This window comes from Acipenser ruthenus, chromosome 42 (genome assembly GCF_902713425.1).
Source record: "Acipenser ruthenus chromosome 42, fAciRut3.2 maternal haplotype, whole genome shotgun sequence".
NCBI lineage: Eukaryota > Metazoa > Chordata > Actinopteri > Acipenseriformes > Acipenseridae > Acipenser > Acipenser ruthenus.
The window spans coordinates 6,070,469-6,091,669 of NC_081230.1; the positions used below are offsets into that span (position 1 = coordinate 6,070,469).

The 21,201-nt window shown below is 42.6% G+C and overlaps 1 protein-coding gene across 1 annotated transcript in view; it reads left to right on the plus strand.

Moving 5' to 3' along the window:
• Window positions 1–17,118, plus strand: part of LOC117966967 (spermatogenesis-associated serine-rich protein 2-like) — a 30,702-nt gene extending 13,584 nt beyond the window's left edge. Inside the window, exons 3-13 of the mRNA XM_059011742.1 lie at window positions 497–576; window positions 808–916; window positions 3,689–3,738; window positions 5,299–5,554; window positions 6,507–6,704; window positions 8,137–8,272; window positions 11,120–11,178; window positions 13,654–13,763; window positions 15,079–15,181; window positions 15,665–15,816; window positions 16,656–17,118. Of these exons, the coding sequence (XP_058867725.1) occupies window positions 497–576; window positions 808–916; window positions 3,689–3,738; window positions 5,299–5,554; window positions 6,507–6,704; window positions 8,137–8,272; window positions 11,120–11,178; window positions 13,654–13,763; window positions 15,079–15,181; window positions 15,665–15,816; window positions 16,656–16,943 (1,541 nt within the window). The 3' untranslated portion in view covers window positions 16,944–17,118. The remainder of the gene's footprint in view (window positions 1–496; window positions 577–807; window positions 917–3,688; window positions 3,739–5,298; window positions 5,555–6,506; window positions 6,705–8,136; window positions 8,273–11,119; window positions 11,179–13,653; window positions 13,764–15,078; window positions 15,182–15,664; window positions 15,817–16,655) is intronic.
• The last annotated feature ends 4,083 nt before the right edge of the window (window positions 17,119–21,201 follow it).

Below are 21,201 nucleotides of genomic sequence, written 5' to 3' on the forward strand. Positions count from 1 at the left end.
TTTTGAACTTTGCAGTGCGATGTACTGCCTGTGGCTCTTGCTAGATGGCAGTATAGCGACTCCTTCCTCCCTCTAGTCTGGTAGGCTTGCGTTTTAGAGTGTACCTATTTCTTGAGCTTGTAACCTTTTTCAGTAAGCTGCTGAAAAAGCCAAGGAACTTGTTTGGCTGTTTATCTGTAGCCAGGAGAGGCTCAGTATATTAAAACTGTGCTCTCGGTCTGTCACTGGAGATGATCTAACTAAGCAGGTCATTGTCACGTGATTAACGTGGTCCTTAATTCATTTTCAATGAAATCTTAAGTATGCAAACATCTTTCCCAGGGGACGGTGCAATATGACGGTGTCTAAGTACAAGGTACCAGAGTATATGAAGTTGTTTTTATTGGGTTTAATCAGGAAATTTTGGTGCGATTTAATACTTTCCATGAGTGCTGTAATCGAATTGTATGCTGACCATGCAAACACAGTATTTATTTTTTCTTCTTTTCTTCCCTAGATCCTACGGGAGTGGTTTTTGACACCCAGTCCAAAATGGTGATGTCTCAAGGAGGAAGCTTTGAGAAAATGAAGGAAAAGGTAAAGCGCGGGGCAAGAAGTGATCTGGGTGTTTATTAAAGTGATTTTAGCTGCCCCAGTAATTCCCTAAATCTAACTCGTTGTGCACTTCCAGTCGTTCATATAGGTCTCAAATGTGGACTGTCAGAAACTATGATTTATTACGGGTAATTCAAACTAAATCTAGACTATATACAAGTCCTTGATTAATATCATGACTTTGCAGTGAGCTCCAAACTGCCTGTGTTTCAGATCAGTGCTGTGAGAGCGGTCGTGCCCAACAGAAGCAACAATGAGATTGTTCTGGTGCTGCAGCATCACGACAACAGTGTGGACCGAGCTGTGCAGGCCTTTGTGGACGGTAATTCCCTTTTTATTACCCCTGTGACTCTCCCGGCAACAGGGATACAGTGAGGCTGCCTGCACTGCTTCTGCAATTCAGCTGCATGCACTTTGTGATGAAACTTGGTGTAGGCTTGGTACAAGTTGGTGGGGGTGTCTGAATCTAGATCATGACGACCATCTTTCAGATGGAAAATTGAGAGGAAGGTATTCAACCCCATCGAGGCTCGTCTGGTTCCCAGTAGCTAATTGATCCCAAAACCTTAACAAGTCTGAAACTTTAGGATCCCAGTGAGCTGAACTGGACACCTGCAGTACTGGCTTCCTGAGGCCCGTAGTTCACCGACATGTGCTCTCGAGCTCCTGGGTGCAAAGAGGCGATTGTCTTGGCCGTGGGATCGGAGGACGCCCGCTGACCTTTGACATTCCTGCGCTGTCGTGGAGTTGTTGTGGTGAGGGAGTGTAATTGGACATCCTAAATTAGAGAACTTCTAAAGGAAACATTAAATGTGGTCCTCAACCACGGACACAAATATTGTCTAAAGCAAACGCTTCCCAAGTCTGACTGGATGTTTTTGACTACAGAAAATGTTTCAGTTCTCTCATATGTTGTACAGATGTTAAGTAACATTTGAATATGGTTTTGAAGGACCAAGTAGGTAATAACTTGCAAAATGCAGTAATTACTATAGCGGCTACAGCACGAAGGGTTATACAAGTCCAATTTGTATTTTTGTGAAAGAGAATAATGCTTCAAGACTATAAATAAACCACACTTTAACAGTTTGGCATGGTTGCATTTTTCTAGTTGTTTATTATTATTTATTTATTTATTTATTTATTTTTCACACAAATACATATAGTTCCATAAAGCCCATGTGTGGTGTAACTAACTACATTAGGCCAGGACCAAGTCAATTTTGACTCTGTTTAGGGTGACGATATAAAAAGCTCCTAAAATACAGGATCCAGTGCCTCGGGTGAATGTGTTGCAGCTGTTATCACTGCTTGGCAGTCCGGACCATCCTGCCTCCATTCACATCCACAAGAATGGAGATCCACTCATTAGTATGCTCTGCCATTGTAGAGGGCTGCAGAATCAATCCGTCAGTCTTGAGGTGGATTGGAGCCCCAGTGATCACGCAGGGTAGTGCAGTGTTCTGACTCTGCTGAGGGTCTCCACACTGATAAGCCATGTAGAAACAAGTTCAACCAACACTTCCACCCCGTCTGATGCACAAGGAAGTCAAGCACGCCCCCCCCCCCCCCGCCTTCCTGCCCGACAGTCGACGCGGTGACTGAGCTGGAATTTAAATTTAGGATCTTGTGGTGGCTCTAATAATAATATATATATATATATATATATATATATATATATATATATATAAATATAAAAAAATGTATATGTGTATATATGTATGTGTTGCACACACCAAACAGTGGAACTTGCATAAAGTATTGGGCTGTATCTGCAAAGTAGAGCTATCCTATCCGTATTATGAGAGTTGCAATATCAAGAGTATGTAGACAGTACTATGCAAGTTTCATCAGTTGGAGAAGTGGTTATCCAGATGATATATGGAAAATGTAAAAAAGACAGAAGCCTCCACTGTATCCCTTTCACAGGATTTCATTCCCAGCAGGGGGGGATGAAAAAGTTTCTTTTTAAATTGCATGTTAACCTTGTATAGCGTGGCACTGTAGATAGGAACTTAAATAGTGCTGACTTGTAGTGTAAAGTGTTGATCAGTGTCTGAAAGGGTCATTAGGGTTTGGGGAAGTTTACATTTTAAATGTTTTAATGTTGCAAAAATAGTTTTGGTTTTAACTTTGCACAGCATGTGGCAATGTCAGATTTAAATTCCACAGCTCTTATTCCCCGTAAAGCAGCAACTTTGAAGCATTGACCTAATAGATAATAAATGATTTTACTGTAATGTGTTTAATTTTAACTAAGCCAAGGGTGTCAAACTTCATCCTCAAGGGCCGCAGGGTCTTCTGGTTTTCATTCCAACTTAAGCTCTCGATTAACATAACTGATCTAATCAGTTGTTGAATTTGACATATTTCATATTTTTCAAGGTCTTTTACAGCTGATGGTTTTAAAAATGCACTTGATTCAAGGTACACTACCTGTGAAACATTGAGGCCTGTAGAGAAGTGTTAAATGTGTCCAGTTAATCAAATACAATTAGACCAATTAAGTAATTGAGAGCTCGGGTGGAATGAAAGCCAGAAGACACCCCTGGTTTAAGCTGTCATTGTGTATCCCATTGCATAAATGAACCTGATTTTTGGATGTAGTCCATATTTGCATTAGTATTGGAGTACAGTAGTGTATTGTGATCTAAATTGCTGGTCTTCACTGCGGATTCCACAGGGAGCTTTGGTGCTCCTGCGGGTTAGGCAGGCAATCTGGGACTGTGCTACACCGGACCCTACTGGTCAGGTGCCTGGGGAGCTCAAAGCAGACACCTGGTGGGCTGGACTTTGTCCTCCACGGGCCGGTAGCTTACAGACATCCGCTGTGGAGCTCCGGGGTGTTGGCTTGAGTGTCGGAGGACGTCCTGAGCTGTGGTGGCAGGGAAATTATAAAAAACTACACATGATGACACGACTTTTAATTTATAAATAAAAATCCTCTTTGATCTTATCCATACTGTCAGTGTGTGTGCTGCAGCTTCTCTACACTCAGAGGGGATGCCAGGCCTGTAACCTTCAGATCGAGTTCAAAGTCAGGCCAGGCCTGTTTCACGGCTTGTCAATAAATGTCTGTTTTCCACCCAAACAGGTAGTGCAGCGGATATCTTGAAAGAGTGGAATGTAACTGGCAAAAAGAAGGTACGTTTCAAAATAGGAACATGCATGCTGAAATCCAAGGGGAAATTAATTGACGTCACTAGAGTACAGTATAGCGTCCAGCACAGAGCTTGGAGCAACGTTGCTGCAATGGTAATTGATTAAGATGAAGCACGTATTACAAGTGTAGCATCTTCATGGTGAGAATCGATCTGAATTGTGATCGTGTGGATGTTTAAGTATGCAGTGTGTTATCGCCTGACTCTTGTGTGAATGCAGGCTTGCTGCCCTTGGAAGACGTCCTTGAAAGCAGGGTGTTAACATCCCAGAGACGAGTCCTGCTGTTCAATGTATGCTTGTTCTTTTGCTTGCTTTCTTTAGATTCAGTATGTGTGCAGTTCATGCTGTTTGATGCAAGTTCAAATGAAGATGTTTTTACACAAAAAAATCGTAAAGAAACCACATTTAACACAAGTCTATGGAATCAAATGTTTTCGTCAAAGTTTCAAATGTTACTTAATTTGAATGAATCATCCATTCTTATTAAACACTCGGTAGTGATGAATTTAGAAATATACTGAGCATCATAAGAAACTTCACTTTTATATTCACTAGATGTGATCGACAAACTCTGTTTTAGAGCAGGTGCAGTGACTTTGTTGTGCCGATTTTAACAATTGACATCACGAAGAGGCTGCAAAATGATCTGTCGATCTTGGTCAGGTGTTGTGACTCTTGGTCTCCCAGTTCGTGACCTGTCATTGACAGAGTGTCTGGTTATACCGTCTCGCCAGGTTTGAAATTGCTGGCTGTGAGCACCCAAGACGGTGAGCCACAGCACGCTGCCCTAACCCAGCTTCCAACATGCCGATTGCACAAAGGAGCCGCTCTTGACAGGCATTGATTTTTTTTTTTTTTTTCTCTGATTTTTCACTCCATATCTAGTGTCCAATCAACTGTCTCATTAATTAGGTGATTAAGTGCATATGCTTCAGTCACAGTCACTCATTTCGTCAATGTCCATCATTTTATATATTTTTTTTTAATAAATGCTATAATAGTACTAAGTTTCTTTTGATGCTCGGTATACTAAAATAAACTAAAATTCAATGACAGAGATTTTGACTGGAACTCTTACTTGCAGACATTGAAAGACTTCTAGCTGAAACGTTTGTCATTTGAATTGAAGTTTCTTTTACGATTTCCGAATTGGAGTGAATGCAAGATCGATTCCAAAATGAGAGCCGGTAAAAATATATATTCGCTCAGGACCATCGAACATAACTATTAGATGCTAGATCTTTCAACGCTTGTTGTAAAAACAAAAGTAGCTACATACTCAATCAATTCAATGCAGAACGCCATGGGAATACCAGCTGTTTCAATGAAACCCACAGCAAGTTCCAGCCATTATTCTGAAGCGTCACCGGATATTGTTCAAAGCCTTGGCTATTCCTGCAGTGACGCCTCCTCTCTCTCTCGTTCCTCCCGCAGGGATCTCTCTCTCTCTCTCTCTCTCTCTCTCTCTCTCTCTCTCTCTCTCTCTCTCTCTCTCTCTCATATTCCTCCTGCAGTGACGCTGCCTCCTCTCTCTTGTTTCAGCCCAAGAAGAAGAAGCCCAAACCCAAGCCAGCTGCAGAGTGTGTGGAGGGGCAGACTGAGCCGGGACAGGCGCTCAACGGGCAGCCGTGCCATTCCGCCTCGGAGACAGACCGGGTGAACGGTTACCATGTCAACGACTCATTGAACGACGGGGAGTCGGTGGACTCTCTGAGCGAGCAGCTGGACTGTGTGTCTGTGGACGCACGGGACCTTGAGGACTCTGAGTCAGCTACACCAGAGTTGCCAGACACTACAGGTGAGAGGGAGGCAGGGGACAAGGGGATTCAGACTTGGGAAGGAGGAATGGGGCAAGAGGCCAGTTTTGTCTGGATAAGCAGGATGAGCAGGAGCAGCACCGCATCGTTTCGCCGGGTCTTCTCTAGATCCCCAGGCTGTCGCAGTCCCCTGGCTCTGCTGTCATGAAAGCTTGCTGAGTGTTTTTTACTCTCCCTTTTCTCATTTCTTCCTCCTTCAGCGTTGGTGAAATTGAGATTGCAGAACAAGGATTATTCCCCTCACTCTGTTATAGTCTTAGAGCTTGAGTTTAAACTGCACTGGGATTGAATAAGGACTGAATATTGATGGTGTGTTGGCAACCAGCAGTGGACTAGGTGCCTGTTCCATTAAGTTTGCTGTGGGTTAGACTGAGACCTACAGCACAGGAAGTGACACGGTGTCACTGAAGTTAGGCATCATTGGTATAAGTTGATACCGGCGGGCTCTTTCAGGTGTGAAATGTCTTTCGGCAAAGAGGAACGAATTCAGATCATTTAGAACATCCTAACGGGCAGAATATATAACATTGTCTGTGATGCCTGATTCATGGGACAACCTGTATATTCAATTATATATGTTAAAACACACATTTATAAAAACAACAAATATTCCTCACTCGGACGACCCCTTACTTAAGTATCTTGGTATCGCTGAATAGGTAATCTCCTCTTATTACAAATTATTTGAATGAGCACCACAGCTCAAATATAACGGTACCCTGAAACAAATGATTTTCCTAGGAAAGCCGTACAACTCAATCAGGAGTGACAGGACTGTTGTGTCGTTTTGTCCTTGGCAGTCCTTTGCCAGAAACCTGTTGGAGGGTAAAAGAGAAAAGCATTGCTATCAACGTGGAATGACTGGGTCTAAGTGTGGGACAGGAAGTAAACTCCTTTTACCTATCTTCTCTCTTTCATTTGCTGATTTTGAAGACGGCAAACCCAGAGTTGAGCTCCAGAGCCAGCCCAGCCAGCCCCCTCAGCAGCCCCATGCGTCCCGGGTTCACCAGAACCAGAGGAGCTCCAGTAAACCGCACCCCCGGACCAGCTGCAGCTCCCAGCCCTCCCCCGCACTCTCACTGCTCCTCCCTGAGGACTCTTCGCTCGCCAGCGCAGCCAACAAGAAACTGGGTGAGTGCCGGCGGACCAGAGACATACAGTGCAGCCTTCTGAAACTACTGAAATATATAGCAGACCCTGATACTGATGCGATACAACCATCTTTCATTGGATTGCATTACGATTCATATCATATATATATATATATATAAAAAAAAAATACACTGCTGTGCAAAAGTCTTAGACATTCAGGAGTTACAATATATATATCTGTTATGAGTAACAACAATTTACTAGTGTTTACCACGATTCTAACAACTTTGACTTATTAATACAGCTTAGTTTGGGCGAGAAGAAACCAAGCTTGTCATTTTAGCAATCTTTAATTCACATTGATCAGAGTCTTCAAAATAAACTGTACATGAGCAGCTAATATGAAGTGGTGTAGTATCTAATCCATCACTTTTTAAAAAAAAATTTGAAGTGTATACTTGAAATTACGTTCTGTAGACTTGCACAGCAGTGTGTGATTATATGTGTAGATATATAATATATATAATATCTCATTAGTGTATAGGGTGTTTAAGATACAAGCTTTACACCCAGTCAAGGTCAGCCAGCAAAGACACTGATAGGGTTGATAGTGGCTTGTATCCTACAGCACCCTATACTATACAATGTAGAGCACAGTACTAGTGCTTGATTGGCTGTGCTATTGAAGTCTTTACTGCAAAACCCTTTATATATGTGGTCTGCTTGTTAAATCTTCAAGCAACTCAATACAAGCTTCTGCCATAGCAATGATGGACAAACTGCACGACTGTTTTGTCTATTTAAAAGCACTTCAAGGATACGTTCTGCCTCTGTATTCTAGCCATTCTCGGGGTGAATGAATGAAATCAGCTGGTCAGCACAAAACTATCACAGAAATAAATATCATTCTCATAAACAGTTGTTTATATTTTCATTTGTCAAAGTCTTCATCTTGGGCTGAAGATGCTCAATATTTACGAATATTGCGTGGGGTCTTTGCACTGAAATAGCATCTTTCACTGTGGTTTTGATGCAAGTGTAAACATACACCCCATTCCAAACTAAACAGTAATAGCTAGGGATTATATCAAAATGATGTCTGTTTGTTTCCATGTCCTTTTAAGAAACTGGCTCAAATTTAATGACACGCTCATAACATGAGTATCGTGGGAACAACTTGTTTTATAAAACTAATGAAGATGGCCTTCATTTCTACATGCTGTTGCCTTGGATGGTCACAAGACATGGTCATTGTGATGTGTTTCCTACCGGCGCACCTTGGGTAGACTTTTTTTGCAGTGTAGTAATTTCTTGGCGTTTTGCGGTCCTGTGTCGTATGAACATTATAAACATCCCCAATAGGCTGCTGAAAGCTGGTACACGCCACTAGAAGTGCCCTCTGGTGGTTGTGTATTAGTACAGCACACTCCTATTCTGTGTGTCAATGTTACTCTGTGTGTTTGATTCCCAGCTTCCAACATCGACAAGTCTGTGAAGGACCTGCAGCGCTGCACGGCCTCTCTCACTCGCTATCGCGTGGTGGTGAAGGAGGAGATGGACTGTTCCATCAAGAAGATGAAGCAAACCTTTGCTGAGCTGCAGAGCTGGTACGTTGTCGTTTCTCACCTCATGCCAGTCAGGAGAGACAGGGCGAGGCAGCCGGATGTGTAGAAGTGTTCTCACATTAACATACACCTCATGATCGAGGGAATGTGGACCGTTCTCATGCCCCTTGCGTGTTTTCTATACCAGGGCTTCCCAATCCGGTCCTGGGGACCCCGTGTGTCTGCTGGTTTTCATTCCAACTGAGCTCTCAGTTACTGAATCAGACTGAACTGATCATTTGCTAAATTAGACCTTAATTGTTTTCCGCTTTGAACAGTTGCATATTTCAAGTTGGCTATAACATTTTTTAAATGACCTGAACTCTGCTACTGTTTGAGGGGAATATAATTTAGAAAGCTCTAATTTAGGCAAATTTATCAGTTCAATGAAGGGTCTGGTTAAGTAATTGAGAGCTCAGTTGGAATGAAAAGCAGCAGACCCAGGGGGTCCCCAGGACTGGGGTTGGGGAACTACTCTTGCATACAGTATCTCAACACATTGTGACACTGGACATAGATGCATGAAGTGGTAACATTAAACACTTCTCTTATAGATGTATTGCTGTGTTAATGCACTGTGCTCTACTACCTAATCTGCATGCAAAATCACTTGCTTTACAGTACCATAAAGCAATAAAGCCATAAAGCAAGTGATTTATTTTGTATGTTTTTAAATAGGAATTGTATGTGCATAGTTTCTTTGCTTCCAGTTTTATAACTCTTGTAGTTATAAAGTAGCATGTGATAGAAGTGTTTTAATGCTGTAATTCTGAGTGGAATGCATAACTGCAGCTCCTGGGCTGGAGTCAAGTGTCTTCTGTTTCTGATTTAGTATTTTGTTTATGCAAACTTGGAAGACGTCAAGCAGGCACACAGCTGAAGCATTAGCCTAAATGTTTTACTTCAGAGTGTTTGAAGCAGTGTATGGTTTTATATATATATATATATATATATATATATTCAGTGGTGGTTTTTTATTGTAAATCTAAGAAGGCAGTAAAACGATTGCGACCGGAAAGTGAAATAAGTGCCTTGCAGACCGTGCCTCCTGCAGGAGTGTGCTTTCACTTGGGTCTCTTTGGCCCTGCTGTTTTTGTGAGTTACTTATTTCTGTATTATATTCTAAATGAATGAATAGTCAGATTGTGGGGATGTATGGAGGTGTCTCTGTCTGTATGACACACTTTTAGATCTTATTCCACATACTGTGAATTGGTCATTTTTTAATGTACTTTACCATGATACTCGCATCTCATTTAGACGTCGGTCTTAAATACCAATACTAACTATTGCAATTTCAGATTCTATGCTGTTCTGTGCATATACGTTGTGGTCCGCTTTTTCCTCACACTGATGGCTCTGATTTTGAATTTGCAGCATGGCAGGGGGTGGATGTCACTGACGTACTTGTTTATTTTGCTGCTTGTGTTTTTTTTAGTTGTTTTGACTGCCTGGGTTGACTGCTTGCAAGGCCTGTCCCTAATACAAACAAAATAACAAAGCATGACCGAGTCCCAACACCTGACCCTACAAATCTGCACTACTGCACACCAAGCTCTAGTGCTTTCAAATGCTGAAGTGCCTGCTGGATTCACTGTGTACTTCAGACATCAAGAAAACCCGGGACTTGGTGCCCAGGCTACAGCTGTGCTGGGCTAGACTGCACTTTGAATAACAAGCCAGTATGTGCCAATATGCTGTGAGTTTAAAGACCCAAGTCCAGGTTTCTGTTAAACAGCTATAAAAAGGGGTCAAGGATACTGTACGACTCTGTCTGCCAGGAGCTGTACAAGATCTCTTAAATGGAGCTTCAGATTGTATCCTAATTGAAAGGGAGGGTGTTTATTGTACAAGAACCTATTTTTTTTTTTTTTTTTGGTTAAATTCTTCCCTTGATTGCAGTGCAATCGGCTGTGCTTGTACAGTGAAAAGGTCACCTCACAATTGAAGTCCTGCATTACTGCTGATCCCATTATAAGGTCACCTCTGTTTCCCCGCTGGATATGGAGGCGGCTGTACAGAGCTCACATTTCACAGATGTCTCCCTATATCTGGAGAACCGCTTCTCCAGTTGTCAAACTTTGGTATTCAAGTTATTGATAATGTCAGGGATTAGGGTTCTGCAGAGGGGCTGTCTGTCTGTTCATCCATCTGTCTGTGTGTCACGCTTTCAATGTGTTTGCATAGATCTCTACCTGCTTCTCAAGTTGTCGTCATTCTTTAATACTGTGCTGTACTTGCTGTTGATAATCGTCGTGCTCATCAACTTTTTCATCTTGCTGATCGCTTGAATTCACAGCTCTGGAGGTGGGTGGATGTTACTGACTTCATTGTGATTTGCATTTATTTATTTATTTTTTTTAGTGTTTGGAGAACTGATAGCAGAAGCAGGGGTTGGGAGAGTACAGATTGTTTGCTCGGTTTAAGCAACTCAGTGCTGAGCTGTGGCTCGGATTCCAAGCACGCTCAATTAAAACTGCACGATCCTGTATTGCTGGAAAGTCATCAAACATCACAATGTTTAAAACAAGACTTTGTTTAGCAACTGGACTGAAGTGGATTTAGTTTCAAGTCTAACCTCCACTAGAGCACATTGCTTCGAGGCCCAGCAAGTGTGTTTTAACACTCCAATCGCTCGTCCGTGTCTGGACTAAGATCTGTTCTTGCCAAATACAATCTTCACACTGATTGATTATTTTCAGATGAGGAATGTAGCCAGTTTGCTTGTCTGAAGAACATGTTATTTTAAAGGGGCCTCACAGTAACAGCAGCTTGGTTGTTGGGTAAGTGGTGTGGTTTTATCAGTGCTGTAGTTTCCACGGCTCTAACTTCCCTTTTGTTTCTTATCAGCTTGATGGACCGGGAGGTTGCCTTGTTGGCAGAAATGGACAAAGTCAAAGCAGAAGCCAGTGAGTATAACCACGCCTCCACTCTTCCAGCAGAGCTCAGCTTGTCTGCTGTATTACAGGTTTAGAAATACTAAAATAAGCTTAATCAGTTCAATGAGAAATGTTTTGACAGTTCTGTTTTTTTTCTTATTTACTTTAAGGTGGAAAAAAAGAATCCTTGTGACTGTTTTCACTGTGGTTCTGGAGCTGTGTTTGTGTGGGTTTTCACTGTGGTTCTGGAGCGGCGTCTGTGTTGCTACAGCTCCCTGCTACAAACTGATTAAGTTTTTGCCCTAGAAACCAACTTTGCATGTCCCGTCCCCTGGAGAGCTGGGAGTTGTTCTCTGGGCTTGATTGTCTGTGAAAGCTGCTTCCCTTCTCGGGTGTCTCTCTGTGAATGCTGTCTTTATGCGGAAATAATCCCAGAGCTCTGCATTCCGTCATAGCCTTGCTGGGGCCTGAGGGGAATTCCAGCCCCCTCTCGGCACACTGCGAGAGAGTGGAGTCCCACGGAGAGCCGCGCTCGCTCTCCTGTGTGTGTGTGTGTGCTGGAATCAGTTTACCGGCACCGTGGCTAATAATACATCTATACCTGCTCAAGTAATGTGGCATTTTGATGTAGGGGTAGAACAACTATCTATTTGCCAGAGTCAAGGTAAAAATAGTCGACCTAGTAGCAACTTGTATTTTAAAACTGCTTTTGAGGTTTTTTTTTAAAATTATATAAATGAATACTGTTCTAAAATGTCATCCCAATGATTTTCTACATGCCTTTGCAACCCATTCCATCCCCTCCGCACTCTGTGTGAAGCGCCTCCTGCCCTCTGTACTAAATCGGTCTCCACTTCATTTCCAATCGACAAACCCTCGCCACTGCTTTTTAAAGACTTCAGTCCAGCCCACCTCTAATTTTTCTTGCTCTGTGTAAATCCTTGTTCTCCATATCTCAGAACAAACACAGCCATACATTTACCAATCCCATTGTCCCATGCCTTTTTAATGAGCATTAAAGTAGCCAATTTAAACACATACATAATACTTTTTGAAGCTGGAATCAATGGGAGCTCTTTTTGTTAGTAGTAGTTCCAAAAAAAAAAAAAAAAAAAACACCCGGAATGCAGATTGTGGTGATTTCTGCATTTGGAATGGGTGTCTCATCTGGTGAATCATTTAAACTTGGCACGCGCTAGCAGCTCCCTGTTCTAAAAGCATTCGGAATGAGTCCTGCCTGCAGAGTGCCTCTCTAATCTGCATACATGAAAGGAATCGCTTCAGAAATACTCAAAAGTCAATGACAAATGTTTTGACAAAGTCTTTTTTTCAATGTCTTATGGGTAACATACATGACCGAGAGCCTCCACCCCAGTGTGCATGGGTTCAGGAGTCCTGCTGGAGTGAAGCCCAGGTCACACCTGGAATGATAACGATCATTATAAACAACGATAGCTATCGTTTCGATTGCTTTGAGCCTTTTTTTTTTTTTCCTGCTACAATAACGATGAATGTTCCTGGCCAGTCAGGGCTGTATTAAATGTGACATCATCACCTACCTGGTGTTATTTTATATATTATTATAAACAGTAAATTCAGGCATTGCAATGATTTACTACAGAGAACACTGCCCTCCACTGTTCCACTTTTTAGTTTTTATTGTGTTAAAGTTATTTGATACAGCCATTAATGTATAACTATAGCACAAGCACGACGTATGATCTTATATGCTCCATAAAGACACGTCAGTCTGCATATTATAGTTGCTTTTTTTGCTTTAAATAATTAGTAAAAATATATACATAATGTATGGAGTATTGTTTATATCGTCCTATTCAGTAAGGTGTAATTAGTGACACATACCATGTTTTTGTATTATGTTTTACTTTTAATAGGAAGTGGTTGTTTCCAAGGCGACCGTGCATACTTCCTTGAGGCAATACCCACGGTGTAATTTTCAGCACTTGACTATTCCAGCGAGCGTGTGGCATTCCCCTAACTCTTCCCTGCTCTGTAGCATTCTGTGTACCCACACTCGCCTTCTCAGTGTCCTACGCCTTCTGTTGAGCTAATACAACAGCAGTATTTCTCAATGTTCCTCATCACTGTCCCTCATTTTGCTGGAAATATGTGGGCGTGTACCAGAGAGCTGATTGGCATTTGCTCTGTAATATATCTGAGCCCTTTTTCATTCTGGTGTGACCGCTTCATAAACCATTTATGGTTATCTTTATCATTCCAGGTGTGACCGGGGCTTGATGCATAGTTACCAAACACACACGCACGCACACACACCCTGTGCTCTCCTCAAATATTACAAATTGTTGAGCAAAGTGCGTCATTGTAACCTGAATTATTTTATTGACAACTATTTGTTTGTTTTCCCCATGGAATGAACAGAATGCAGATTTTTTTTATTCGAATGAGATTGACAGTTTCCGCTGCACATGCGGTCACGTCCACTGTGAAGGAGCATCGGGGGTTGACCCTGTGTCTCTGTTTCAGTGGCGATCCTGGACAGCCGTCAGAAGAAGGCGGAGGTGCTGAGGAGACTGAGTGAGCAGGCCGTGGTCATGTCTGAGGAGCAGCTGAGTGAGCTCCGGGCAGATATAAAGGTAGGACAGTGGAGGAGCCTGCAGGACTCTCCCTGTGTGGGACTGTGTTATACACTGGAGCAGCATTTCTATTGGGAGTGAGGGAGCAGCTCAGTCTCCATGCCTCAAGCCTGCCCTGGACTGGAAGGAGCACCCTTTCTCTTAGAGGGTGAGGGAGCAGTTCAGTCCCTATGCTTCAAGCCTGCCCTGGGCTGGAGGGAGCACATGTTGTTGGTTTCAGAGTTTCAGAGTCCTGCACTGGGTCTAAAGGTGTTTTTTTGGGAATCAAAAATAATGTCTTTTTCAGTAGTCTGCCTTCCTTGTCATCTTGTTACTACATGCGTTATTTCTCTGCCAAAACTATAGAATTGCAGAACTACTGGATTCTTGCATGTTTCTGTGTTAACAGACCCAAACATTGCAAATTGAAGCACAAGAGAAATCTTTTACTGAAATAATAAAGACCTTCAAAATAAGAAGTATAATTATACATTTTCTAACTAACAATAAGGGCCTTGAGTTAAAGGTGATGGCAGCAGAGCTGGGGTCATTTCATGTTTTAATGAATTCCAATTCCCTTTTAAAAATCAATTTCAAATTCCATTGAAAGAAATGATGTTTTAGAGGCAATGATTGTTCTACTGCTTTCATTTGAAGCCAGTTTAATTGACTGACAAACAGTGACTTCAGTACAACTGATTTGTTGCCACTGTGGGAAGCTCATTTTAACAGAATGCTGCTGTTTGGAATTTTGATCAGCGATGTGTTGGAACGGATTAAAAGGGAATTGATTTTAAAGGAATTGAAAACCAGGATTAACCCCTGAAATTAATATTGTAGTGTTCATCTTGGAGAATGAATACCCGCACAGAATGTGACCTGCAGATACGTCAGACTGTATTTGCATGTGTTTTAAGGCTGACTTGGATCACAACATGTGACCATTTTAATCACCAATACGCTGGCATGCTCGTTGCTTTGCACGTTTTGGTGGATTATGGAATGATGCGATCTCAAAGTTAGCGTTTAAATCTGTCATGGTTCATGCAATACTAGCTGTGCAGTACAGGAGTAATCGGAAGAAACACACGTTGACCTGTACGTGTTATTAGAAAGAACACTGGATATGTTTTGCCGGGAATGTTTCGTAATCCGCTTGGTGAAGTTATTTAACAAAAGTAGGCTTTGTAGTTTCGGAACTTTTTTTTTTTTTTAAATACATTCCTAGCACTCTGTATCTGGTACTTCCTGTCACAGCAATGCCTGCTGTGCCGCTGTCTGTTTGGGTAATGCAGGGTCCAGCTGGAACACTGACGCGGTTCCTCTTTCCTTGCAGCACTTTGTTAGCGAGCGGAAGTATGATGAAGACCTGGGGAAGGCTGTCAAGTTCACCTACGAACTGGAACCAGCTAAGAAAAGCATCATGACATTCGGACAAGGTACTGCGGGGACACTGCTGGCCAAGCTGGCTGTGTCCTTCTGCTTTCTAGCTTAGCCAAAAGCTCGTGCACGTCATTAAAAGATTGTGTGTGTGACGTCCAGTATGAATACCAGGGCACAGACTTAGCATAACATCTATGCAACACATTTTGATGTCTGTGATCGCTTTTTAAAAATGTCACCTGTACTTGCACGCCTCTCTAAAGTTCTGTAATAAGTTTCTGTGTGCTTTTATTTATTTTTTTTAAATCTATTTAAAGCTGCTTTGTCTACTTCTGCCTTCAGTGTACAGCCACATTGAAGAAGGCACAAGCCGACTCGGTTTCTTATGTTTTACCTTTTTTTAAATGTGATTGTTTTTAAAGTTATAGCTGCACCTCTCATTAAACAATTGCTGACCATTTCAGTAAAGGAAGTGACCCGTCAGAGGAACTCTGTACCCATGCGAGCTGGTCTGTACCCCTGTGTTTTCTCTCCCTCAGTGTACCACCCCCAGACCGGGTACTCCAACCGCTCCCGCTGCAGCTCAGTCTCCTCCCCCAGCACCCTGGATTGCCCTCCCTCTGTGCCCCAGGCCTCTGGGTACAGCCCCCCGAGCAGCAGCCCTCGACCGCCCGCGCAGCCCCAGAGACAGGTGAGACTGAACCGGCTGCATCGCAGCGCTCCCTGGCCAGGCTGGGTCTGTGTGATCTCCTGGGGATGCCTCTCCATGACTAACCCTCCCTGGGGCTACGTTTAGAAATGCTAAACTTAATAAACTCAAAGTTTCAACTGGTCTTTATCAATGTCTTCAAATACCATGGCTGGAAACCTGTTCCAATCCCTGCTATAGTAATTAACAAATTATTAAAATAATTCCTGTCTAATCCAGCACCTCTGCAAACAGACGTTCTGTATTATTCAGAAACCAAATGGGATTTGTCCTTGTCAAATCCCTATTGAAATGAATGGTGTGATCCTCTATACAATCTGGAACCTGTCTATTCTGGAATCCAGTACTATTTGTAAGTCTTGTCTGCCTTAAAGCAATGCAAATCTCACTGTGTGCAAAGTCATGTGATTTATTTTCTTTCCAAGTTTTAATCAAGTTCTGTAGTTCTGCTACATCCTATTAATGGAGAAATGTATACATCCTTGAATTGCCTGGCCAGTGCTTTGACTGAGACTCTGACATGCAAAGTGTTTTTTAAACCAGCACACTGTAATTGCCAGTGATGCCTGATTTGACAGGTTTTACTGTAAATAAATCCTCTTGAGATTCACTTTAACACAATGAAGCACCAAAATAGCCAGGCAAAGCTCTGTGGCTCCATCACACCAACATGCAGACAAGAAGGGCTTGTATCGGAGCTGCTTACAATATTCACTTCATTTTTATACATCTTCTGTCATGTACAAGAGCCTAGAAGTGTTCAGGAATGGACTGCTTTGATTGGGTGACTTGAGTGTTTCTAATTGGTTTTTTCCTCTCAGGGTTACCAAGGTAATAGAAGGCCAGGTCAAGGTTACCAGCCTCGGGGTCAAAGGCCGAACGGGGCGTCATACCAGGGCCGCTACGAAGACCGAAACAGAAACAACAGGACCAACTTACGCTACCAGAGCCAAGCCCAGCCCAGGACCGCCAGCACGGCCAGCCCAGCCAGCCCAGCCAACCCTTCCCCTCCCACCAACGGGACTGCGCCTCCTCGCCCCAGACAGGACCAGCCCAACGGGCTCCCCCAGCGCCCTCCCCGAACACACTGCCCTACGCCAGGCCCCTGAGACACCAGCGATGGAAGAACCCGAAATGGAAGTTTACATCTACAGCTCTTGTGCCACTTTAAGTCCTTTTTTCTTCTTTTGAACCCCTGTCCCCCATTGCACCCTTCAGCTTTGTTTGTGTGTTGCTATGTTTCCACCTTCAGTTATTCACTTAAAACTGCATCTATATACCTTGGTACCTTTTTTTTTTTTTTTGTCTACTTGCCTTTCCTAGATTTTTTACAACCCTCTTGATGCTACTTCAGAAGAACACAATGGATATTTGTATCCAAGACCTTTCATTCTTGCAGTGTCTGGAGAATGCCTCCATACCTTCTGAGTGTCGCGTTGCATTCAGAAGATTATAATGGAGATGTGTGAGGGGAGTAAACTGATTCCGGGATGTCTAATGATCCAGAACCTCAGATATTCTTAAAGAAACAGTGAGGGATGTTCGCTAGCACCAACACGTGCAGAAAATATCCTCACCCATTCCAGTGGGTCTTGGTTTGACTCCAGTTGGGGGCATTAATTGGCCTCGCATTCCTGCCTTTAACAGCTGGCAGCTTATTCAAGTCCAGGGAATGAAATGACCTCCTCTTTGCCTTGCACACAGAGCTCTGCCCTCTTTCTCTCTATCTCACACACACCTCCAGACCCCGTCACTGCACTCACTATTGAAATTGTCTTGGTAACGGTTTGGGGTTTTGGGTGAGCATGGATTCGCTGTAGAGGGAGAGTAGATTTATTTTGGAGATTCAGTTCTGGTGAGGAGTGCGTTTTGTGAAGACCCTGTGGCTCCCCCTGGTGGTGCCCTTGCAGCAGTTCAGCCTGTTGGTATAGAACTGTGTACCAGTCTGTTGAAGCTGTTAGGAGGATATTGTCCTAAGATGTTGATTTAACATTATACTGAAGAATAATGTTGTATTTTGAGCTAGTTGAGGTCTTCTTGTATTTGTCTTAGCAAGTACAGATTGGTTAGAAACTGGAGTGGCTCAAAGTGTTTGCTATGATTTATATTATTGGGATCAAAGACTGTCTGTGTCTGTTCATTGCAGAGAGAGATTGTATAAGCATGACAGTAGATGGTATTAATCCTTAAGGAAAAGCAATGTTAAGATTTCATTTCATTATGTGGCTCCATGATGGAGTCTCAGGTATAGATAATGTAGATCGGACATGTGTTGATCGATTTGGCGTAACTGTTAGGGGAGTTGAAATGGACTCCTATTCAACAGTTCCTGCTTACAAATACATTAATAATAAAAATAATAGTACTCTACAGCTGAAGCATAATAAATGAAGATATGAAAGGCAAGGGACCAGGCTTACAAATAACTGCAAAAAAGGAAGAACATGTGATTTACAGAAACAAGTAACAAATTGAGGTCGAAACTTCTAGAATTGCCTCAAGAAATACTTTGTAACTTTTTGCTTCCTTTAACAGAATGGGAGGAGGAGAATTTGCTGTTCTTTTTCTCCGGTCTCCAGTGAAGCCACTCTCACACTTTAGTGCCTTGGTTATAGTCGGCACTGAATTCCAGTTTTTATCTCTGCTGGGTATTTCTCTAACTTGATTGTGTTTTTGTCTGCACATTAAAGTATGGTTCTGTGAGGGAGTGGCAACAGTAATTGATTCTCTTGAAGGTGTTGTCCCTTTTGATATCTTTGGTACCCTTTTCACTGCCCCCTTATTTAGTAAAAACAGCCCCCTCTGTTCCATGCTGCTCCCCTGCTATCGGAGTCCTGCAGCGCTGTCTGTGCTGCACAGAGTGCCTGTAAAGAAGCAGGGTGGCACAGAGGAAAGCTCTCGCGAGGAGGGTGTGTGCCCTGTGTAAGAGAAGGGTCCTCTGTACTATACTGCAGCGCTGTCAGTGATTTGAAAATGTAAAAGTTCAGCGCTACGGGGAAGCTAATCGACAGACGAATGGATTTTAAAACCGTTCAGGTTTGTCGTTCAGTTCCATTTGGATTGAAATTGGGTCACAAGGGCGTGAAACCTTTTGGAAGCTGGGGAACAAAACAAGCATTGTAACACAAGGTATTATGCATGCCACTTTGTAAATGATTAGGCTCAGAACAGTCTAATTGCTTTGACGTTCTGGTTGTCAAGTAAAGAGAAAGCTGTAATTAGCTGTTCTGTGTACTGATGTGGATCTGACAGTAACAATGGCAAAAAAAAAGCTGCAGATAGTGAACAGTGCAATCCATGGCGATTCTTCAGTTTTGCTCTAATACAATCAAGCTGTAGGAATTGAGAAAAGCAGCTGTTTTTAAAAATCCAATACAAAATACACAGCTGTTGTACAGACCTGCCAAAAAAATAAAACAACCCCATATGAAAATAAATAAGACAAACAATACCAGAAAAGAAAAAAGGGTGATTTGGGGCTTGCTGGATGCAAAAAGGCACATTTAAAAAGCTTAAGCGAGGGCTGAGAGCTTCAGGTTCTCATCATCGGGGGGGAGAGGCTGCCATTCAGCATGAAACTTGTCACTAGACCCACTGAGACTATATCTGATTTCCTCCAGTTTGAGAAGTTGCATAATGTCTCTAACCCAGTGAACAAATAAGGGTGGGGGCAATGTGCTTCCAATTTAACAAAATAAGACTTTGGGCCAAGAGTGATGCAAACGCCAGGGTGCTCGACTGCAGAAGAATCAATGGGGCATGTGGGAGAGAATAGACGCACAAAATTCTGAATTTGCAAACAGCAAAAGAAATGCGTCCTTGGTTTGTTATATTTTAGTGAAAGACTCTCAAAGGATGCAAAGTTACTGTCAATGTAAAGATCTTTCAAACATTTCAGACCATTTCTATGCCAGGTATGGAAGGAGGGATCACTCCCAGAGGGTACAAAATGAGGGTTAGCAACAGTGGGAGACCCCATTGATATGGACTGGAAACCAAGAGGCTGCCTGAAGTGGGCCCCACATTTGAAGGGAGTGTTTTACTAAAGGGTTATTGCTAAACTGGGAATCGGAAAGCGATAGAGAGGAACATATCTGTGACGGTAAGGAAGTAGGCTGACAAGAAGCAGCTTCCACAGGTAGCCAAGCTGGGCCTGTCTGCTGTAGATGGGCATGTAGCCACTGTGTAATGCAATGAATATTTGCTGACCAATAGTAAAAGTGGAAATTAGGCAAGGCCCACCACCCAGATGCTTTGGTCTCTGAAGGAAGGACCTGCGAATACGAGGATTTTTCTTGTTCCATATAAATGATGAAGTCAATTTATCTAGTGTTTAAAAAATAATAAGAAGAATAATTTAGGAAGTATATTCATTTTAACTGAGTTAATACGGTAGAGCTAACCAGTGTGCAAAATCCTGTTTAATATGATCTAATAGAGGAGTGGAATTTGATTGGTTGGTATGGGATCGTGTAACAGTAATTCCTAATTATGTAAACTTTTCATATGAAATTTTAAAGGGTGCACATTGACCATTTACAGTTGCAGAATTGATTGGAAACAATTCAGTTATGTACATTGAGTTTATCCAGAAGATTTACCAAATCTATCAAAAAGACAGGTCAGACAGGTAAAGAAGATTATGCATGTATAGAGACGCCCCCTGTTCCAATCCTCCCTGAGCCACACCCTGACTCGTATGTAGGGCAGGGATGAGTGTCTAATTAAATACTGGTGTGGGGCTGGAAATGTATTACTTCTAAGTGTGTGTTGAATAAGAGCATAGCAACCTCCTCAAACACGAGCTGTGAGGTCTCAGATAATAAAGGTCACTTTTAATTGCAGTTCTCTAGCTTTTGAACAATAACGTACCACACCCATTCACAGCGGCAAGGACATAATGCATTGTCACACACAAAACATCTTTCTGGCACGACACCTTTTTGTTTTTGTCTTTGTCTGATCTCCTCCAGAACGCTGGCACACACTGTACTGTGATTACCGTTCTCTTTGTCTCTGCCACACTGAGTGTTTCTTGCTGTGCAGCTCTGAGTTTGCCTGTCGCTGTGCACTTGGGTCAGCTCTCAAACTAGAAGTGCCTTCCGTCATCTCTTCAAGTCCTGCCACGTGTAGCCATCCCCCCAAACATGGGACCAAAGACCCCTCCTTCTCCTCCTCCCTTCCCTCAGAGTCTGGTTTCCAGTGCACAGAGCAGTGCTGGACAGGATTAAGAGGCTCCACTCAGTCTCGTGATTAGTAATGATATTGTTAATAAAATGATGTTAGCAAATACAAGCCAGTGTCCAGGACTCTTTTATCCTGCATGCTTTTACTAGAACTTCTTGCTAGTGTATGTCCAGTGCTATT